Source organism: Octopus bimaculoides, chromosome 4 (genome assembly GCF_001194135.2).
Source record: "Octopus bimaculoides isolate UCB-OBI-ISO-001 chromosome 4, ASM119413v2, whole genome shotgun sequence".
NCBI lineage: Eukaryota > Metazoa > Mollusca > Cephalopoda > Octopoda > Octopodidae > Octopus > Octopus bimaculoides.
Window position 1 is genome coordinate 38888865 of NC_068984.1, and position 15298 is coordinate 38904162.

At 37.0% G+C, this 15298-nt stretch overlaps 1 protein-coding gene across 5 annotated transcripts in view; it reads right to left on the reverse strand.

Moving 5' to 3' along the window:
* The window catches only part of LOC106881147 (mpv17-like protein 2), an 8029-nt gene extending 4968 nt beyond the window's left edge, over positions 1-3061 (reverse strand). Inside the window, exon 1 of one of the 5 annotated variants that reach the window (XM_014931430.2) lies at positions 2918-3061. In XM_014931430.2, the coding sequence (XP_014786916.2) occupies positions 2918-3061 (144 nt within the window). The other 4 variants (XM_014931428.2, XM_014931427.2, XM_014931429.2 and 1 more) reach the window with 4 other exon arrangements.
* Positions 3062-15298: the final 12237 nt, after the last annotated feature.

Here is a 15298-nt window from a genome sequence, read left to right on the forward strand (position 1 = left end):
CGTTAACGCAATTTTTTTTTTTCATATTCGTTTTCTACATACTTGTTAACACCCAGCAGGCTGGTTTATTTGTTTATTTATTTTAAAATTTTTTACGAGTGAAGATCTTTATATTGACCGAAACGGCTTTGTTTCCTCATAATTTTCGGGGAAAATGAGGTATTTTAAATGAAAATTTCTACAAATACCTTTCAGAGTGCGTAAAGTACGATTATATTGAAATCTGATGTAGTAAAAATAAATAAATAAACGGTTAGCATGCACACTAACACATCACAATTTTCTTCGAAATTTCAAGTTTCATTTTGTAGATGTATGTGATGTGTCAGTATGTATGTGTGCAATTTCTTTCTTTTATATATATATATATAATCTCCGACATCTAAAACGTAGGGCATCCGAAAACATTTTTTCAAAAAAAATGCATTTTTTAAGGAGAGGTGCGAAACTGCATTAGCCCCCATTTTTCTAAAAATTGAGAAAAGAAAGGTACCTTGTGTGAATTTTCTGAAACCCTCTCCCCACGTACGGAAAATTTTTTTTTTCACAACAAATTCCAATATAATGGGATTCTATACCATCTAAAGCGTATTTGTAGAAGGTTTCATTAAAAAATATCCATTTTTTCTGGAAGTTATGAGGAAATAAAGTCAGGGGGAGGCACACACGTTATAGGTATGTTGCAGGATTAACTTCACATATGTGCCCCAACCCCAATATATCTGCAAAATAAAACTTGAAATTTAGAAAAATTGTTGTGTCAGTTTGTATCTGTGCATGCCCACTAAGTTGAGGTTTTTTTTTACATTAAACCCCAATATAATCGTAATTTACACACTCTGAAAGGTATGAACACTTCGCTCCGGTTGGTTAATGGCATATCATGGTACATTCGTTTGCGGTGGTCTATAACAAACATGTATGTTTTAAAATTATATCGAAGACATATATTACACACATTTACGCACAATTAACGACTTATAAAACACACAAGCACATAGACCCACCTCAATTTGGGTAGTTTGTCTCGAACTAGTAATTGCCATTAACCCAGTCTGTGACCTTGTGTTCAAATGAGGAGCGCTAAACTCTCTAGGACATTATTTTGGGGTTAAAAAACAAAAAAGGTAGATTTTCCGAGGTTTTATTTTTTTCTTAGTGAACCACGTGGGGGTGTACTTACCAAAAAACGTATTCATTTGCACACGCGGGTTAGGGTTAGGGTTAAGGTTAGGGATAGGGTTAGGGTTAGGGTTAGTGATAGGGTTAGGGTTAGGATCGACCACTCAAGACTAGCTAGCGCGTTCGGGTCCGCGCTGCTTTAGTAGTACCAAACAACAGAATATAACTTTAAGGTAATTTGGTTGTTGTTTCGAGCGATCGCGTGGAGAATCTATCGTTGGCTCGTTATTGTTTTCCAAAAAGGTAACTAACTCTAGTAATTCATCGAGTTATTCTCAGCTTCTCACGTGAAAATTTTCGTAATATGAGAAATATAATCTCTCAAGTTCGAGTATATGATGCGATTCAAACAATGTTCCTACCTTCTTTCTTGAATATCGAGGTTTCTGTTTTCTTTTTGTTACATAATGTTGTTTTAACACTAAGAGCTAACATCCGTGTTACTTCCGGTCTCACAGTATAACACCGTATCATTTGTATGGATGGAAATAATGGAAATAATTTTAAATAGAAGACACTAATTCCATCCGCAGTCTAGAAATAACTACTGTTCTTATCGATCATACTGCTGTTAGGTAGCTTGTGGAAGTAGTTGTGGCGGAGGTCGCTCAAGCAAAGGAGGCAAGATAACAAAATGATGACTCGGTAGGATATTCATGAGTAGCTTTTGATTGTTTGAATACCTACGGACTTTTGGACCCCTTCTACAGTTAGTGAGCTTGCCTCTTCGTGGTCGCTCGACTTGCTAGAAATACTTGCCAAATCTCCTTTAAACCCGTTATCATCTTATATAAAGGACATGGTGCATGCAATAGCTGACATATTCCTACATACACCAAAAAGAATGAGATGATCATGGCTAGAATGCCTTTGATCCACTAGATCAGGATAGTTATGAGCTAAGATGGTAAGAAGTTAAAATGTGTAGCAACAGAAAGCAATCACAAAAAGCTAACATATTTCTTTAAGGCATATCCAAGTTGCGAACGGAATTAAGATAAATGTTTAGTAAAAGCAAATTTTCTCAGATTGACGTTTTTTTAATATATACTTACAGAAGTTGTAAATGATATACTAATAAAATATAGGAGCTTAAAAAGAAACTAACACCGACAACAGTTACCTTCTACTATCAATATTAAAATATAACTTTGTGGTACGGTGCTACTTAAGCTGGGTGCAATGGGGCCGATCGACCTGGAAATGTGAGAATGGGTGCAAAAACTTACTCTAACATATCAAGTTCCCTTAACTTATGCCAGTCGTTTGGGTGTCACTTGAGACGCTTTAGCAGTCAGCCATGGCCACTGGTCATTGTTCTCCGGTTTACAATGTTTCTTTAAAGTGGATCCGCCAAAAGACTTAATCCTGCAGTACAGAAAACCCTACCATTCTACTGATACTAGCGGTGTTTATCTTGTTGATCCAATGCTGTTAGCTTGTACTTGATTAAATCACCCTCCTCAGAAATAATCTTTAAAATTCAATTCTTTTCTTCACGAAACATTTTTGAGTGATACCGATGAAATTTCCTACGTTTAACGTGCTTCGACGACTGAAAGGAACACCACCTTTCTGCTTCAACTTAACATGTGTATGAAGTCAACAAGAGTAGCTTTGTGTGATTACGCGACCTACCAGAAATATCAACCAACTCTCATTCGAATCAGTTCCATATTGCCCTACTATATCTATAAAAAGAAGAAAAGACACACTGCATGTTGTAATCCCTTACATCTAGTTTAGCTGTGGTCTGCCCCTTGGCAAGTCCTGTGCACGCGAACCTTCTCCAACACTCTCTATACAACCTGGGAGGGCCCGTATGCGAATTATTTTTCCCCACGAGAGTTCTGGATTCCAGTAATGAACTCATTTGCATACAGCCTATCAGAGCTCACTTTGACTTTGTTGTATACAAACAACTACGCAGAGGCAGCCATGCAGATAAGGAAGGATCAGATCCGTTCAGCTCTCAGATTATGCCGAGATGCAAAGCACAACATAACATTCGTGAATGTGTTAAAAACAACCAATCTCTTGGTAAAACACACTCTACTAAGTAAATTCAAGACGAAGAACGGTATTGTAAGTCGACCGATCGCCAAGTTATGCCTGATTTTAGAAGACAAGTAATTAGATTTGCATCTATACCTATTATCGGATGATTTTGTTAGGGTCCCATATGGTGAAGATGTGAATGGGAAAAATATGGGTAGAGGGTGATGTGCGAGCAACCCTGTCCCCTTATTGTTTTACAAATTAAACAACAACATAAATAATTGCGCAGAGCCAGCCATGGTTGAAACAAGAAAAAGAACAACATGCATTATTAGAAGAGAGAAGCATGGTCATTCTGTAGTGAAACCACCTCTCTCACGGTTATTTATTCACAAATGCGAACGTAGCAGGTAACAACTCTTTCCTCTTTTTAGTCACCAGTGGCCACTGGACGACTCATGGAGAATGAAGCCTGGCTGACACTGTCAGCCACTGCGAGACAACGTCGCCCACATCATAACCCTACCATCTCTCTCTCTATACAATTACTACTATAAAAAAGGTACATACAGATACAGGCCTAAATTCTGAACCTTGCATGTTTTATATACTATTACACTGGCCTATGGCAACATAGAATGTAACGGTAAAAATAAATATTTCTTATAAAAAATGTCTTTCATCGTTCAATCCATAACCGTTACAATTAGTAACCTTTCTACTATAACCGTTACAATTCCTTACCCAAGTGATCTTATCTTATCGCCCATCACTTGTTATGCGTTCATAAATTACTTTGATAGTTGAGCTCTGACTGCAAATGAGTTCATAACTGGGTCCAGAACTCTTGTGGGAAAAAAAATTTCGCGGCCCGTACCCTCCCCTGTCGCCGTTAAGTACATTACTGAAACTTCAGCCACCATGACTAAACTTAGGATGAATGCGGGAATGATTTACCGTTGCCTTCTCTAGTCAGGTGGGATTTGAACTCAGAAAGCAGAGAGCAGGAAGCTATACCGTAAAGCATCTCTGCCGACGCGCCAACGATTATGGCTCTATCCCAGTGAAGTGTTTTGTGCAAGAATACAACGCGCGGCCCGATCCGGGTATCGAACCCACGATCGCTCGATCGAGGGTGCAACACTCTAACCACAATCTCTTGCATACATTTTTCTGGTATAAGTAATTCCTTACATACATTTACGTGATCAAGTCAGACCGAGATATCAACATAGTTATCTATACTCTCAAAAATACATTTACAAAATTTCATTTTTTTTTTTAAGAAAAAAAAAAAGCATTTTCCAGAAAGTGATGATGAAACAAGTGCGTCAATCTGTAGCTATGTCAATAACAAGCCACTGAAAAAGTTTACATGGTTCTCGATCTGTTAGAAATATCAACTAAATCATACACCCTGCCGTCATAGAATATTGCTAACACATTAGATGAAGTAGTCCTAGATAAAGTAACCCTAGGAATAAAATGGCTGGAACGCATTTAGCCTTGAAGTAATTGAACCCCTCAAGTTTTTTTTACTTAAGCGTTACTTGTCGATTCTTAGGTTATTGCATTTTCTCAGAGTTAGTCCCTCTTATAGATTCTCGTCGTCTTTCCAATGATTTGACGACCTAATCTTCAGGAAACTCGATTGCGTGGCCAATGTCAGACTCTCCAGCGTCCCGCGACCAGGTTGCTTTGTCAATTTGGTTTGTGGGTCTAGGTTTGTGTAAGTGCTCGTCTCTTATCTTCCTTGTTTTCTTTACTCTATCCACGCTTGCTCCTCTTTGGTAGGTAACATTTCTCCTTTCCAACAGGGAAATGGACGAAGCTCTGTTACAGTGGAGCGAGCTGGGTTTGTCAGTTCCTGATACAGTTGAGAATAGACAGAAGTAGAGAGTATGAGGAAATCTGCGCCACTGTCAATTCTCTCTTTGATCAATCTGATCAATTTTCAAAGTGTCTCCTACTTTCTGCGAAATTATTGGGGGCGGGGGCATTGATGGCCAACATTGGCGGTCTACTCATTCTAGATGGGCTCCGCATCTCCATTGTACTAGAGTGTGAGCCGACGTCTGTAGGGACTGAGATGTCTCTGTGGTAGGCCCCTCGACTCTACAGGCCTTCACGGTTTGTCTTGCCGTCTAAGTCCTTGTCATTTCGCTCGTCGCATCAAGCTAACCTTAATCATTAAGAGGGCCCTGGCTCGGGTTAATATCCCCTTGGTTCTGGAGCCAGCGGGATTATCCAGAAGTTATGGAAAGAGACAAGGTAAGAGGTTAGTGCCTCATCTGGGACGCCACAGTCTGTGACTCCTTTGCTCCCTTCCACATCCTGGATGTTGCGGTAAATGGGAGGGTCACTGCTTCCCTAGCCGAACGGAACAAAGTCCTTAAGTATCGGAACTTTTCCTGTTCCAACACCTTGAACTTTTTGAGTTCAAATTATCCCCAAATCAAATTACTTCCATCCCTCCGGGATCGATAAACCAACTACCAGTGATAATCTTAGTCTTCTATTGTAGGTCTAATCACATCTAGGATACTTTATAAAAAATATTAAATCGACTTAATACTCGACTGGTGTTTGATTTTATCGGACCCGAAAAGACGAGAGACAAATTCGACCGCAGTAATATCTGAACAAAAGTCATAAGGAAATTCTGCAGGTATTTTGTGAAACACTTCAGACGACAATATAAAGCTGGGGCGGCGGGGTGACATCATCATCATCATCGTTTAACGTCCGCTTTCCATGCTAGCATGACATAACAATTCAAAATTAATGCTTTAAATAAAAAAAATAAATTGACTTATTATTTACGAAGAGTGGACGACAGAAGTTATCGCTATTTATCTCCCCTGGCGAACAATCTTCAGCAAGGTGACTGGGAGCTGTGGCTTCTCCATAACATATTCTTTTGGTACAGTTCTCATCCGAAAGTAAAATGCCCCTCGCTCAGTTATTTTCGGGAAAACATGCACAACAGCTTAAAAACGCGTAAGTATATATTATATGCATGTAAATTATATATCTTGAACGAGGTCAATATCTTTTTAATTAGCTTTCTAGGTATGCTTGTTGAAGGTCATACCAAAGAATTTCCTGCTTCTATTCTGTTCGTGATGAATTGCCGATTCTATTCTGTTATGTTGGGGTAGTCCAGAAATCCTTTCAGCATTTAAATGATATACAAAATTAAAATGCTAAAAAGGACTTTCGGATCTTAGTTATGTTATTTCCCTTTGTTTCATCTTGGTCGGTCAAAAGGTTATTACGTTGTTACAGACGAATTTTCGAAAATAGACTAAAATTGTTAGCATAATGTTGTCAAAATGTGTGAAATGAAAATTTTCTACCCGGGAGTTATTGTATATAAGATAAACTTGATTAAATGCCTTTGTGTCTTAGCATAAGAACTAAAAGTATATAGTTAAAAAAATAAAACTAAAAAAAGGGTCTAGCTTTAACTTGATACAATGTGTTTATGGTAAACTAAAAATCAAGCCTCAGTTTATTTCCTTCTCGTAGAATTCTACATCAAAAATTATTTTAAATGAAGTGAATTGTGATTTTTCGATTCCTTTTAGTTACCAGAAGTCTTTTATAGTGAATAGTCAGTGGTTTTATATTTGGCCTTCTTACAGAATCGTCTAGATTTTACAGCCTACTTTGCCAAATGACAATTTGATTTATTTCTGGAAAAAACATGCAGTATAATTTTTATTTATTTATCGAAGTTGCTGAAAAACGATGTTATAGACAGTTCCTTCCCAATGCAAAACGAAACTTGTATTAAGAGATTTTTCAGTCGGACAAAATGAGGGTAGGAACAATTGGCGGTTTATTAGGTTGTCACAGAGTTTTGTGAGTGTGTCGTACCACTCCTCTACAAACTCACGAGTCTCTGATTCACATATTCATAAGGAAAATAGTATTTTTGCTGAGAGAAGATACGTACCACTCGTCATTTTATCGTTTCGCTCCGAAGTCAACTTTGATTGAACAGACCTATAATCAAAGGTGTTGCAGTCGTAACCACCCAATCTTTCTGTAGATGTCTTTCTCTTTTTACAACGATTTTAGAAGATTTAGCAGTTATATCTAGCAGGTCAAACGATCATGCAGAGGTTCTCCATTGAATGAATCCGCGTTTTTGAGCTATCGTGAGGCTGAGAAACAGATGCAGTTATTGTTAAACCATTTACGGTTTAGTTCTAAGTCAGTGCTGATAGAATGTTGATATTAGTAGGGACGCATCCGAATCTAATGCATTCTCCCTTATCTCCAAAAAATGTATATCTCTTTGCGTAAGTAAAAATGTTATCCCGATAAGAGAGGACAAAGATTGTCTTTTATATTTTACTCGTGTCAGTCACCGGACTGCGTCCTTGCTGGGGCACCACCTTCGAGGGTTTAGTCGAACAAATAAACCTAATACTTTTTTCTTTTTAAGTTTGGTTCTTATTGCATTGAACTCTTTCATCGAACCTCTAAATTACGTGGATGTAAACAAACCAACACTGGTTGTGGAGGGAACAAAGTCGCGCGCGCGAGCACGATGGGATCCCATACAGTTTCCATCTACCAAATTCATTCACAATGCATTCGTCAACTCCGGGTTTATAATAGAAGACACTTGGTCAAGGTGCCATGCAGTGTTCTGAACCACTGTCATAGATATCTGTTTGTAATGGATTGGGTTCTGAAGAACATTTAAGAAAATAATAAAATACTCGTGAAAAGGAATGAATATGAGAAATATCAGGTTAAAGAAATTAGTTGATTTATTTATTTTTTTTTTCTTTGTGAACCTCTTTACTAATGTAAGAAAAGACTATTAAGTAGATCTTATAAAGAATCCTGAAAGTATCCAGTAATATATATTAGTTATTCAGAGGAGAAATAGTCCTCATGACTTTTGCACCCTGCTTCCTTGGTTAGTAAGATCAGTATTGCTTAAGTTCAGTTAAACCCTTTTGTTACTATATTCCTGTTAAAACATACTGTTTTTGCTTCAATTGATTTTGATAATAATAAAGAATTTGTAAAATAACTGTCATTAATAAGCTGATGTTTGGAACATATGTTAACATGAGATTTTGCTGTAAGTTTTTAATTTAGCTCACTTTAAAGCAAGAAGTTTGTATCATAGAATCAGGTTTGGTCTCAGGCTGGTTGGTATCAAAAGGATTCAAGAACATATGTAGCTTAACAGTGCTTGAGAAATGTAAGAGGAATTTGAAACTCATCTTCCCAAACAAGGTAACAATTACATCACTCCAACCAGACATGTTTTTGCTCTCTCAGAGTGTAAAAAGAATCATCATGGTCAAACTTAGTGTCTCTGGAGGACAGACTCAACATTTCTTACCAGCTTAAAGACAACCGAATATCAGTATGTGATTAACAAGGCACTTGTGGAATTGCAAGCAACTTCATTCCCTACTGAAGTTGGCTTACTGTAACTTTCCAGCAGATTGGTGCGCTTTTTCCTGTAGTGTCTGGAACCCAGACAACTGAAGCAAACCACCAAGGAGATAAGCATGACAGCTAAACCCAGCTGAAGTTGGCTGTGATTGACAAGAGACTATGTGTGGAACGCTTCTGCAGGCAAAGACTGATTTAGTCCTCACTGCCCGACTCGAGTAAAGCATATAGGCTAAGGAGTGAAAGGCTTGTGACCCTAATTTAACTACTGATGATAAAGAAGGGATTCTGACATTGCAGTTGATTCATAGGTGGAGTTTACAGTACCTCTTCTGTAGTTTCTACATGGGATTAAGCAACTCCAGTGATTTATCTGGATGGTGAGAGAAAGTGAAATGAAAGGAAGAGATACAAATGGTCTAGTGGTTTAACTGGAAGGACTATGCAGTTGGTTCAGAAAAACAGAGGTATTGTGTGTGAAGTTACCATAGGAGATCATCAGATATTGTAAAGTCTTATTTGCAGCAATTTTGAGAATTTTAGTCATGATGCTCCTCTCTAGAAAGGGTAAAGTACAAGACTGTTTCCTTGGTATATGTGGTAATTGTCTTTGTGTTGTTGATGGGGTTTAAGTTGTTATGTGCTCATTGCTGAATATTTTTGTAGCCTCTGATCATGTTCTAAGTATATTCTCCCCAATTCTTGCCTTAGATAACCTTCAGAAGAAGAAAAAATTTTTAAACCTATCCCTAGTGCTCTCATCTATATGTGTGTGTGTGTATATATATATATACACACACACATGGAATCTTCTCATCTCACACTACCAGTCACATGTAAATCTTTTCAAAGACTCCAAATGCATTCTCAACATTTTGCTTCTCTCTCTCCCTCTCTCTCTCACACACACGAGAAATGGAGAGGCACTTTAATTATTTTAAAAACATATTTTGAGATTTCAATCTGGAGATCTTCAGATAGATCTATAGAAGAAACATGACCCATTCTGAAGAGCAACTTTTTTGACCTTCCAAAATCTTCAAAGACGATGAAAAAAAACGTTATGTTTATGATAGTTTAAGGTAATAAAAAATGAGATGCTTGTATAATTCTACGAAAAAATTGACCGTCACAAGCAATTGCCACTAGATTTTTGTTTTCTTCCTTCACCTAAAATGGAAATTTCAATAAAAGTAGTTATGTATAGCTGTCAGTACATCAATCCTTAGCTTCGACATGGCATTTGAGTTATTTCCCTTATTTCAGGGTTTTAAAAAATTTTTTTTTTTATATCGTGCAAATGATATTGGACCAAGATTATTCATAACGTACAAATCTAAATTAACTGATCACCAGACTTGTTCAGACTACCCTATGCTGATGAAGACTTATAGATTGAAACATGCTACTTAACGTCTTAATTTCTTGAAATTATCCCCCTTTCCACTCCGAGAGTCCTTCACAATAGCTACTAGTTGTTGTTCTTTCTCCTGCTAAAAGGAAATGTTTGCAAGTAGTATTTAGTAAATCCATCAACCCTTTTATTTATACAGAAATAGATTTTTTTTATTAAGCTTTGTTTATATATATTGTCATGTTGAAAGAAAGCTAACGTAATGTATTGTGATTTATTGATTGTGCCTTGAACTTAAAAGTCAGTTACTTCTTTTGAAATATCATTCCTTACAAAATGTTTAATCCTTTTTTCATTGTAGAAGTCGATCATTAGGTATATTTGCTGCTACTGGAGGTGTAGCGCTTTTGTATTTTACTGACTGGAAGTTAATACTTCAATATGTCCCAATAATTAAGAGAAAATTCAAAGAAGAAGAGTAAGTCAACATTTTTTCTGTCTTTCTATTTGTTCAATATTATTGATACTAAGATCATTTAATTTGATTTTTTTGTTTTTTCTTGTCAAATGATTTGCAACACGTTTTTTTTTTTCTTTTAATGAATCTGTTGCACTAATATCTGTAACTATGTTTTAACTAGAATTTATAACTGCTGCCTTATCTTTGGAACATATTAATTCCAATGACAAAACTAAACACAACAGTATGCACATATTTAACAAGATATTCTCAGAAAGCCTCTCTAAGAAACACATGTTAAAGATTGCAATAAATAAGAAATATATATATGTGCACAGGTATGGTTATATGATGAAGAAAATGTATTCACAAGTATGTGGTTCTGAGTTTGGTCCCATTGCACAGCACTTTGGACAAGTGTTTTCTACCATAAGCTTTGTGAACTGAATTTGGTAGACAAAATGTAAGGAAGCCTGTCATGTGCATGTTGTCACTTTATATCAGATTGCTCTTAGCTTCATGCTTGAAAGCATTCTTCAGACATGTAGCTGGTAAAAAGATTAGTGCTGAATTATCCAAGAGTACCAAAGTTCTTTCTCCCAACCACTTCTGTCTAAGGGTTATATTTATCATAAATCTATGTGTAAAGTAACTTGATTTAATATAAACAATAAATTTACTCTAATTTTTTAAAGTTCTGTTTATTCATAAAGTTAATTTGTAGGTAATTACACTTGTAAATACAGCACCATAACTATATACATATAGGGTCAACCTAACAAAAACCAAAGTCTTAGTAAGTAGGAAGGCTGTCAAACCACAATCCCCTTCAGGTAGATGGCCCTGCTCGATCTGTAGAAAAGGTGTGGGTAGAAACTCCATACAATGTACCTGGTGTAAGCTATGGACACATAAAAGGTGCAGCAATATCAAAGGAAGGTTAACCAGGAAAATAGTTTTTGTGTGTGGCAGATGCACAGGGGCAATAAACACTGAAGATGTTGAGACAACAGATTCCATCACATGCCAGGGGAGAAGCTAAAAGTAGTTAATGGCTTTTGCTACCTAGGCAACCAAGTCTGTAGTGGGGGTATTTGCTCTGACTTTGTAGCGGCTAGAATAAGGATAGCCTGGGCAAAGTTTAGGGAACTCCTACCTCTGCTGGCAACTAAGGGCCTCTCGTTCAGGCTGAAAGGTAGACTATGATGCATGTGTGCGAACTGCCATGGTGCACGGCAGTGAAACATGGGCCATAACTGCTGAGGACATGCGTAGGCTTGAAAGAAATGGAGCTAGTATGATCCGCTCGATGTGTAATGCCAGTGTGCATACACAACAAAGTGTAAGTGCCCTGAGAGAAGGGCACAAGAAGCATCAAATGTGGTGCAAGAGAGACGACTGCACTGGTATGGTCATGTGTTACGTATGGATGAGGACAGCTGCATGAGGAAGTGTCACTCCCTGACTATGGAAGGAACCTGTGGAAGAAGTAGATCCAGGAAGACATGGGATGAGGTGGTGAAGCATGACCTTCAACCATTGGGCTTCACAGAGGCAATGACAGGAGATATGCTGTGATTGAGAAAACCCAGCACTAAAGTGAGATCACAGCCACGCATGTCCGGCCCAGTTAAGAGTACTCCTGATGTGTTGTGCAATATATGCTTGAGAAGACCTGTTGTGTCAAGTAAAATCAATATTGTAGCTGTGGCCAGTGCTCCCTAACTGACTCCCATGCTGGTGGCACGTAAAAAGCACTATCCAAACGGGATCGCTGCCAGGCCTGCCTGACTGGCTTCTGTGCTGGTGGCACATAAAAAGCACCCACTACACTCTCGCAGTAGTTGGCGTTAGGAAGGGCATCCAGCTGTAGAAACATTGCCAGATCAGACTGGAGCCTGGTCAGCCGCTGGCTCTGTTAAATCGTCCAGTCCATGCCAGCATGGAAAACGATAATGATGATTGCCAATAAAACAGGAAAACTGATGCTTTTGAATGAAGCTCCTTGTCATAGTTCTTTACTGAGTTATCAAGACAATCTTTTGTTATTCTTACCATTCAAAATACAGCAAAATTGGTTGACTTGTAGGAAACTTGTAATTAATGATGTTACTGTTCACCAATTGCAATATATAATATCCAACTATACAACTTTAGTTACTAAAACCTATGAATATTCGTCCTCAGTCACCTGAATTACAACTTCCAACTATGATCACCTCAAACTAACAGCAGAACTGAAGGCAAGCCAATGGCACTATACTGAGAAGATTGACTCAGTGCCACAGACAAGCTACCAAGAAGTTAAGAGCTAATGCTTTGCTCCCCATAGAGATGATGTGAAAGATATGCATTGATATATATATGAAAGATAATGGAAAGTCTAAAACCTAACTTCGGGATTGAAAGCTCTACCAATCACCAAACTAGACACCATTGCATTGTACCAAAGATCCTGTCCTCTCTGTCCAGAGTAAGGACCCAGTACTGTAATGGCTTAGGTTTCAGAGACCTGCAACTTTCCAATATCTTGCCAAAAGGCCCCAGAAATCTACTAGGAGTAGATGTATTTAAAGAATATTTAGACAATTTTCTGAAGTACTAGATGCACCACAACAAGAAATGCAAAGAAGGGCAGCCTTGTCCAACTCACTACTTCACCAGGATTGATTCCAGAGACGGAGCCAGAAAATGGGTCTAAAATAAACAAGCATTAATGCTGAGTGTCCCAGCATAGCTACAGCATGCGGGTTGAAACCAGTAAAAGAATACAAATGACATTAGTTCTAAATACTAACCAGCAAATGCTCTTATTAAACACTTTGCCTAATCCAGTAATCTAAGATTAAAACAACCGTGTTGCATCCATTCCCAAGCATATTATAGAAATAAGTCAAATTCAAGTAACATACAAAACACCTTGGACTTGCAAGGAGTTTCACTTTTCAAATATTCATGCAAACAGTACCAAATCTTCAAGTTATCAAAGGTGGTTTAATTTTAGGCAGATACATGAAAATAGCATTCAGTATTTATAATATGCATTAGGTATAAACAGTAAAAATTGAACTCTAGGAGAAATCATTAAAAAACTGCACACTTCTTGGCAAACTTATTTCATCTGGTGCACTTTGTATTTACTTTTTTCTGACACAATTCACTATTTTTTTCTTTTGATGGGTAGCAAAATCTACTGCTTCACTTTGACAACTTGTAGATTAATGTTTATTATACCTCTTGCTATTTATTAATCTGCTGGTCAATTACGAGATTAAAACTCTGAACTTACAAAAACATTCCATTTTTCCAAACACCAGGTCTCATGCTGAATATAGATGTTAAATGTCGTTTAGCAACTTAACTGCTTGTTTTGTATATATAGAGTAGCTTTAATTATATTACAATCCTTTAGTTAATTTAGAACTATAATATGCTTATTTGAGGCTCAGTATACAATCATCAGAAACATCATTATTGCCAGCAAGCTCTCAACCAAATGCATATCCAATGTAATTTTTATTTTAGCATCCATTGTCCATGCTGGTATCGGTTGGACAGTTTGACTAAGCCCGATAAACTGAGAGACTGCACCAGACTCCAGTCTAATTTGGCATGGTTTCTATAGCTGGATGCCAATTATGTGACACCAGTATCTGCCAGGACGACATTTTCACTTGGCTTGATTGGTCTACTCAAGCACAGCATATTGCCAAAGGTTTTGGTCATGTGTCATTGCTTCTCTGAAGCCATTGTATATTTCATATCCACTTTTCCATGCTTGCATTGGGTCAGATGGCATTTGAGACAGGTTTTTATATGGTCAAGCTCTTTTTTTGCCAACCCTCACTTATTTCCAAGCAAGTTAATATTTGCCCATAACCAGATAATGTTTCCATGTAAGATTATAAATAAACACCACCACCACTTGGACGATGATACTTGTAAACAGCTGCAACACCATATCAAGACAAAAGCACACTCAGATTCAGAATGATGAACTCCACTTACAAGGTTTTGAGATATGTAGTGTTGAATGAAAGCATTGTCAAAGCTTTTATAGTTGGATCCAAATTTCCAGGTTAATATCTAAGTATTTTATCTCACAAGACACTCATTTTCAGTTTTATTTTGCATCTTTAGAGTCTATGTACACACAGAAAGCTATTTAGAAAAGTGGAATGTTTTGCTGTGCATTTGGTCAAGTAAAAACTGGTAGTGGTGGTAATTTTGTCGAAAATATATATATTTTCTGTAATTTAGTCAATAGATTAAAGTGTTCATCTGAAACGAGGTGCAAGATACAATACAAGTCATATACTGAAGATTTTCTTTATTATTTTAATTTCCAATAATTACTTTTGAACTGAGCTTTATTTGAAATAATATAACTGTTATATTTCCCCTTGAGTACTGATTGTCTTGGCAAGGAATGAATATGCTTACTAAATTCTTATATGGGAAAAAGAACTGAATCATCCTTTAAAAAAAAAGGTATGATGAATGAAGTTGGAAATAAACTCTAGTCATTTGTGTTCTCACAGACACCTTTTGAAAAATTTTTTGCTGATTATCATTGTAGTGAGTTATGTCAGGAATTGTTCCATTTTGATAACAATGTTGCAATATTTATATATGTGAGGATAATTTATACATGATATCCATTGCTGAAGATAGGTAATCACTGGTTCAACTTGAATAAGCATAGTTAGTAGGTAAAGACATCATAGCAAGCTGTTTGATAGTTTTTGTAATTTGAAGTGCCGGCCTTTAAACTCTCAAATTCTATATCATATTTGACATTTCTCTTTTATAATTGTAACTTTCTTCTAAAATTGATGTAGTTATGATTAGACTACATATATGGCTTGCTAATG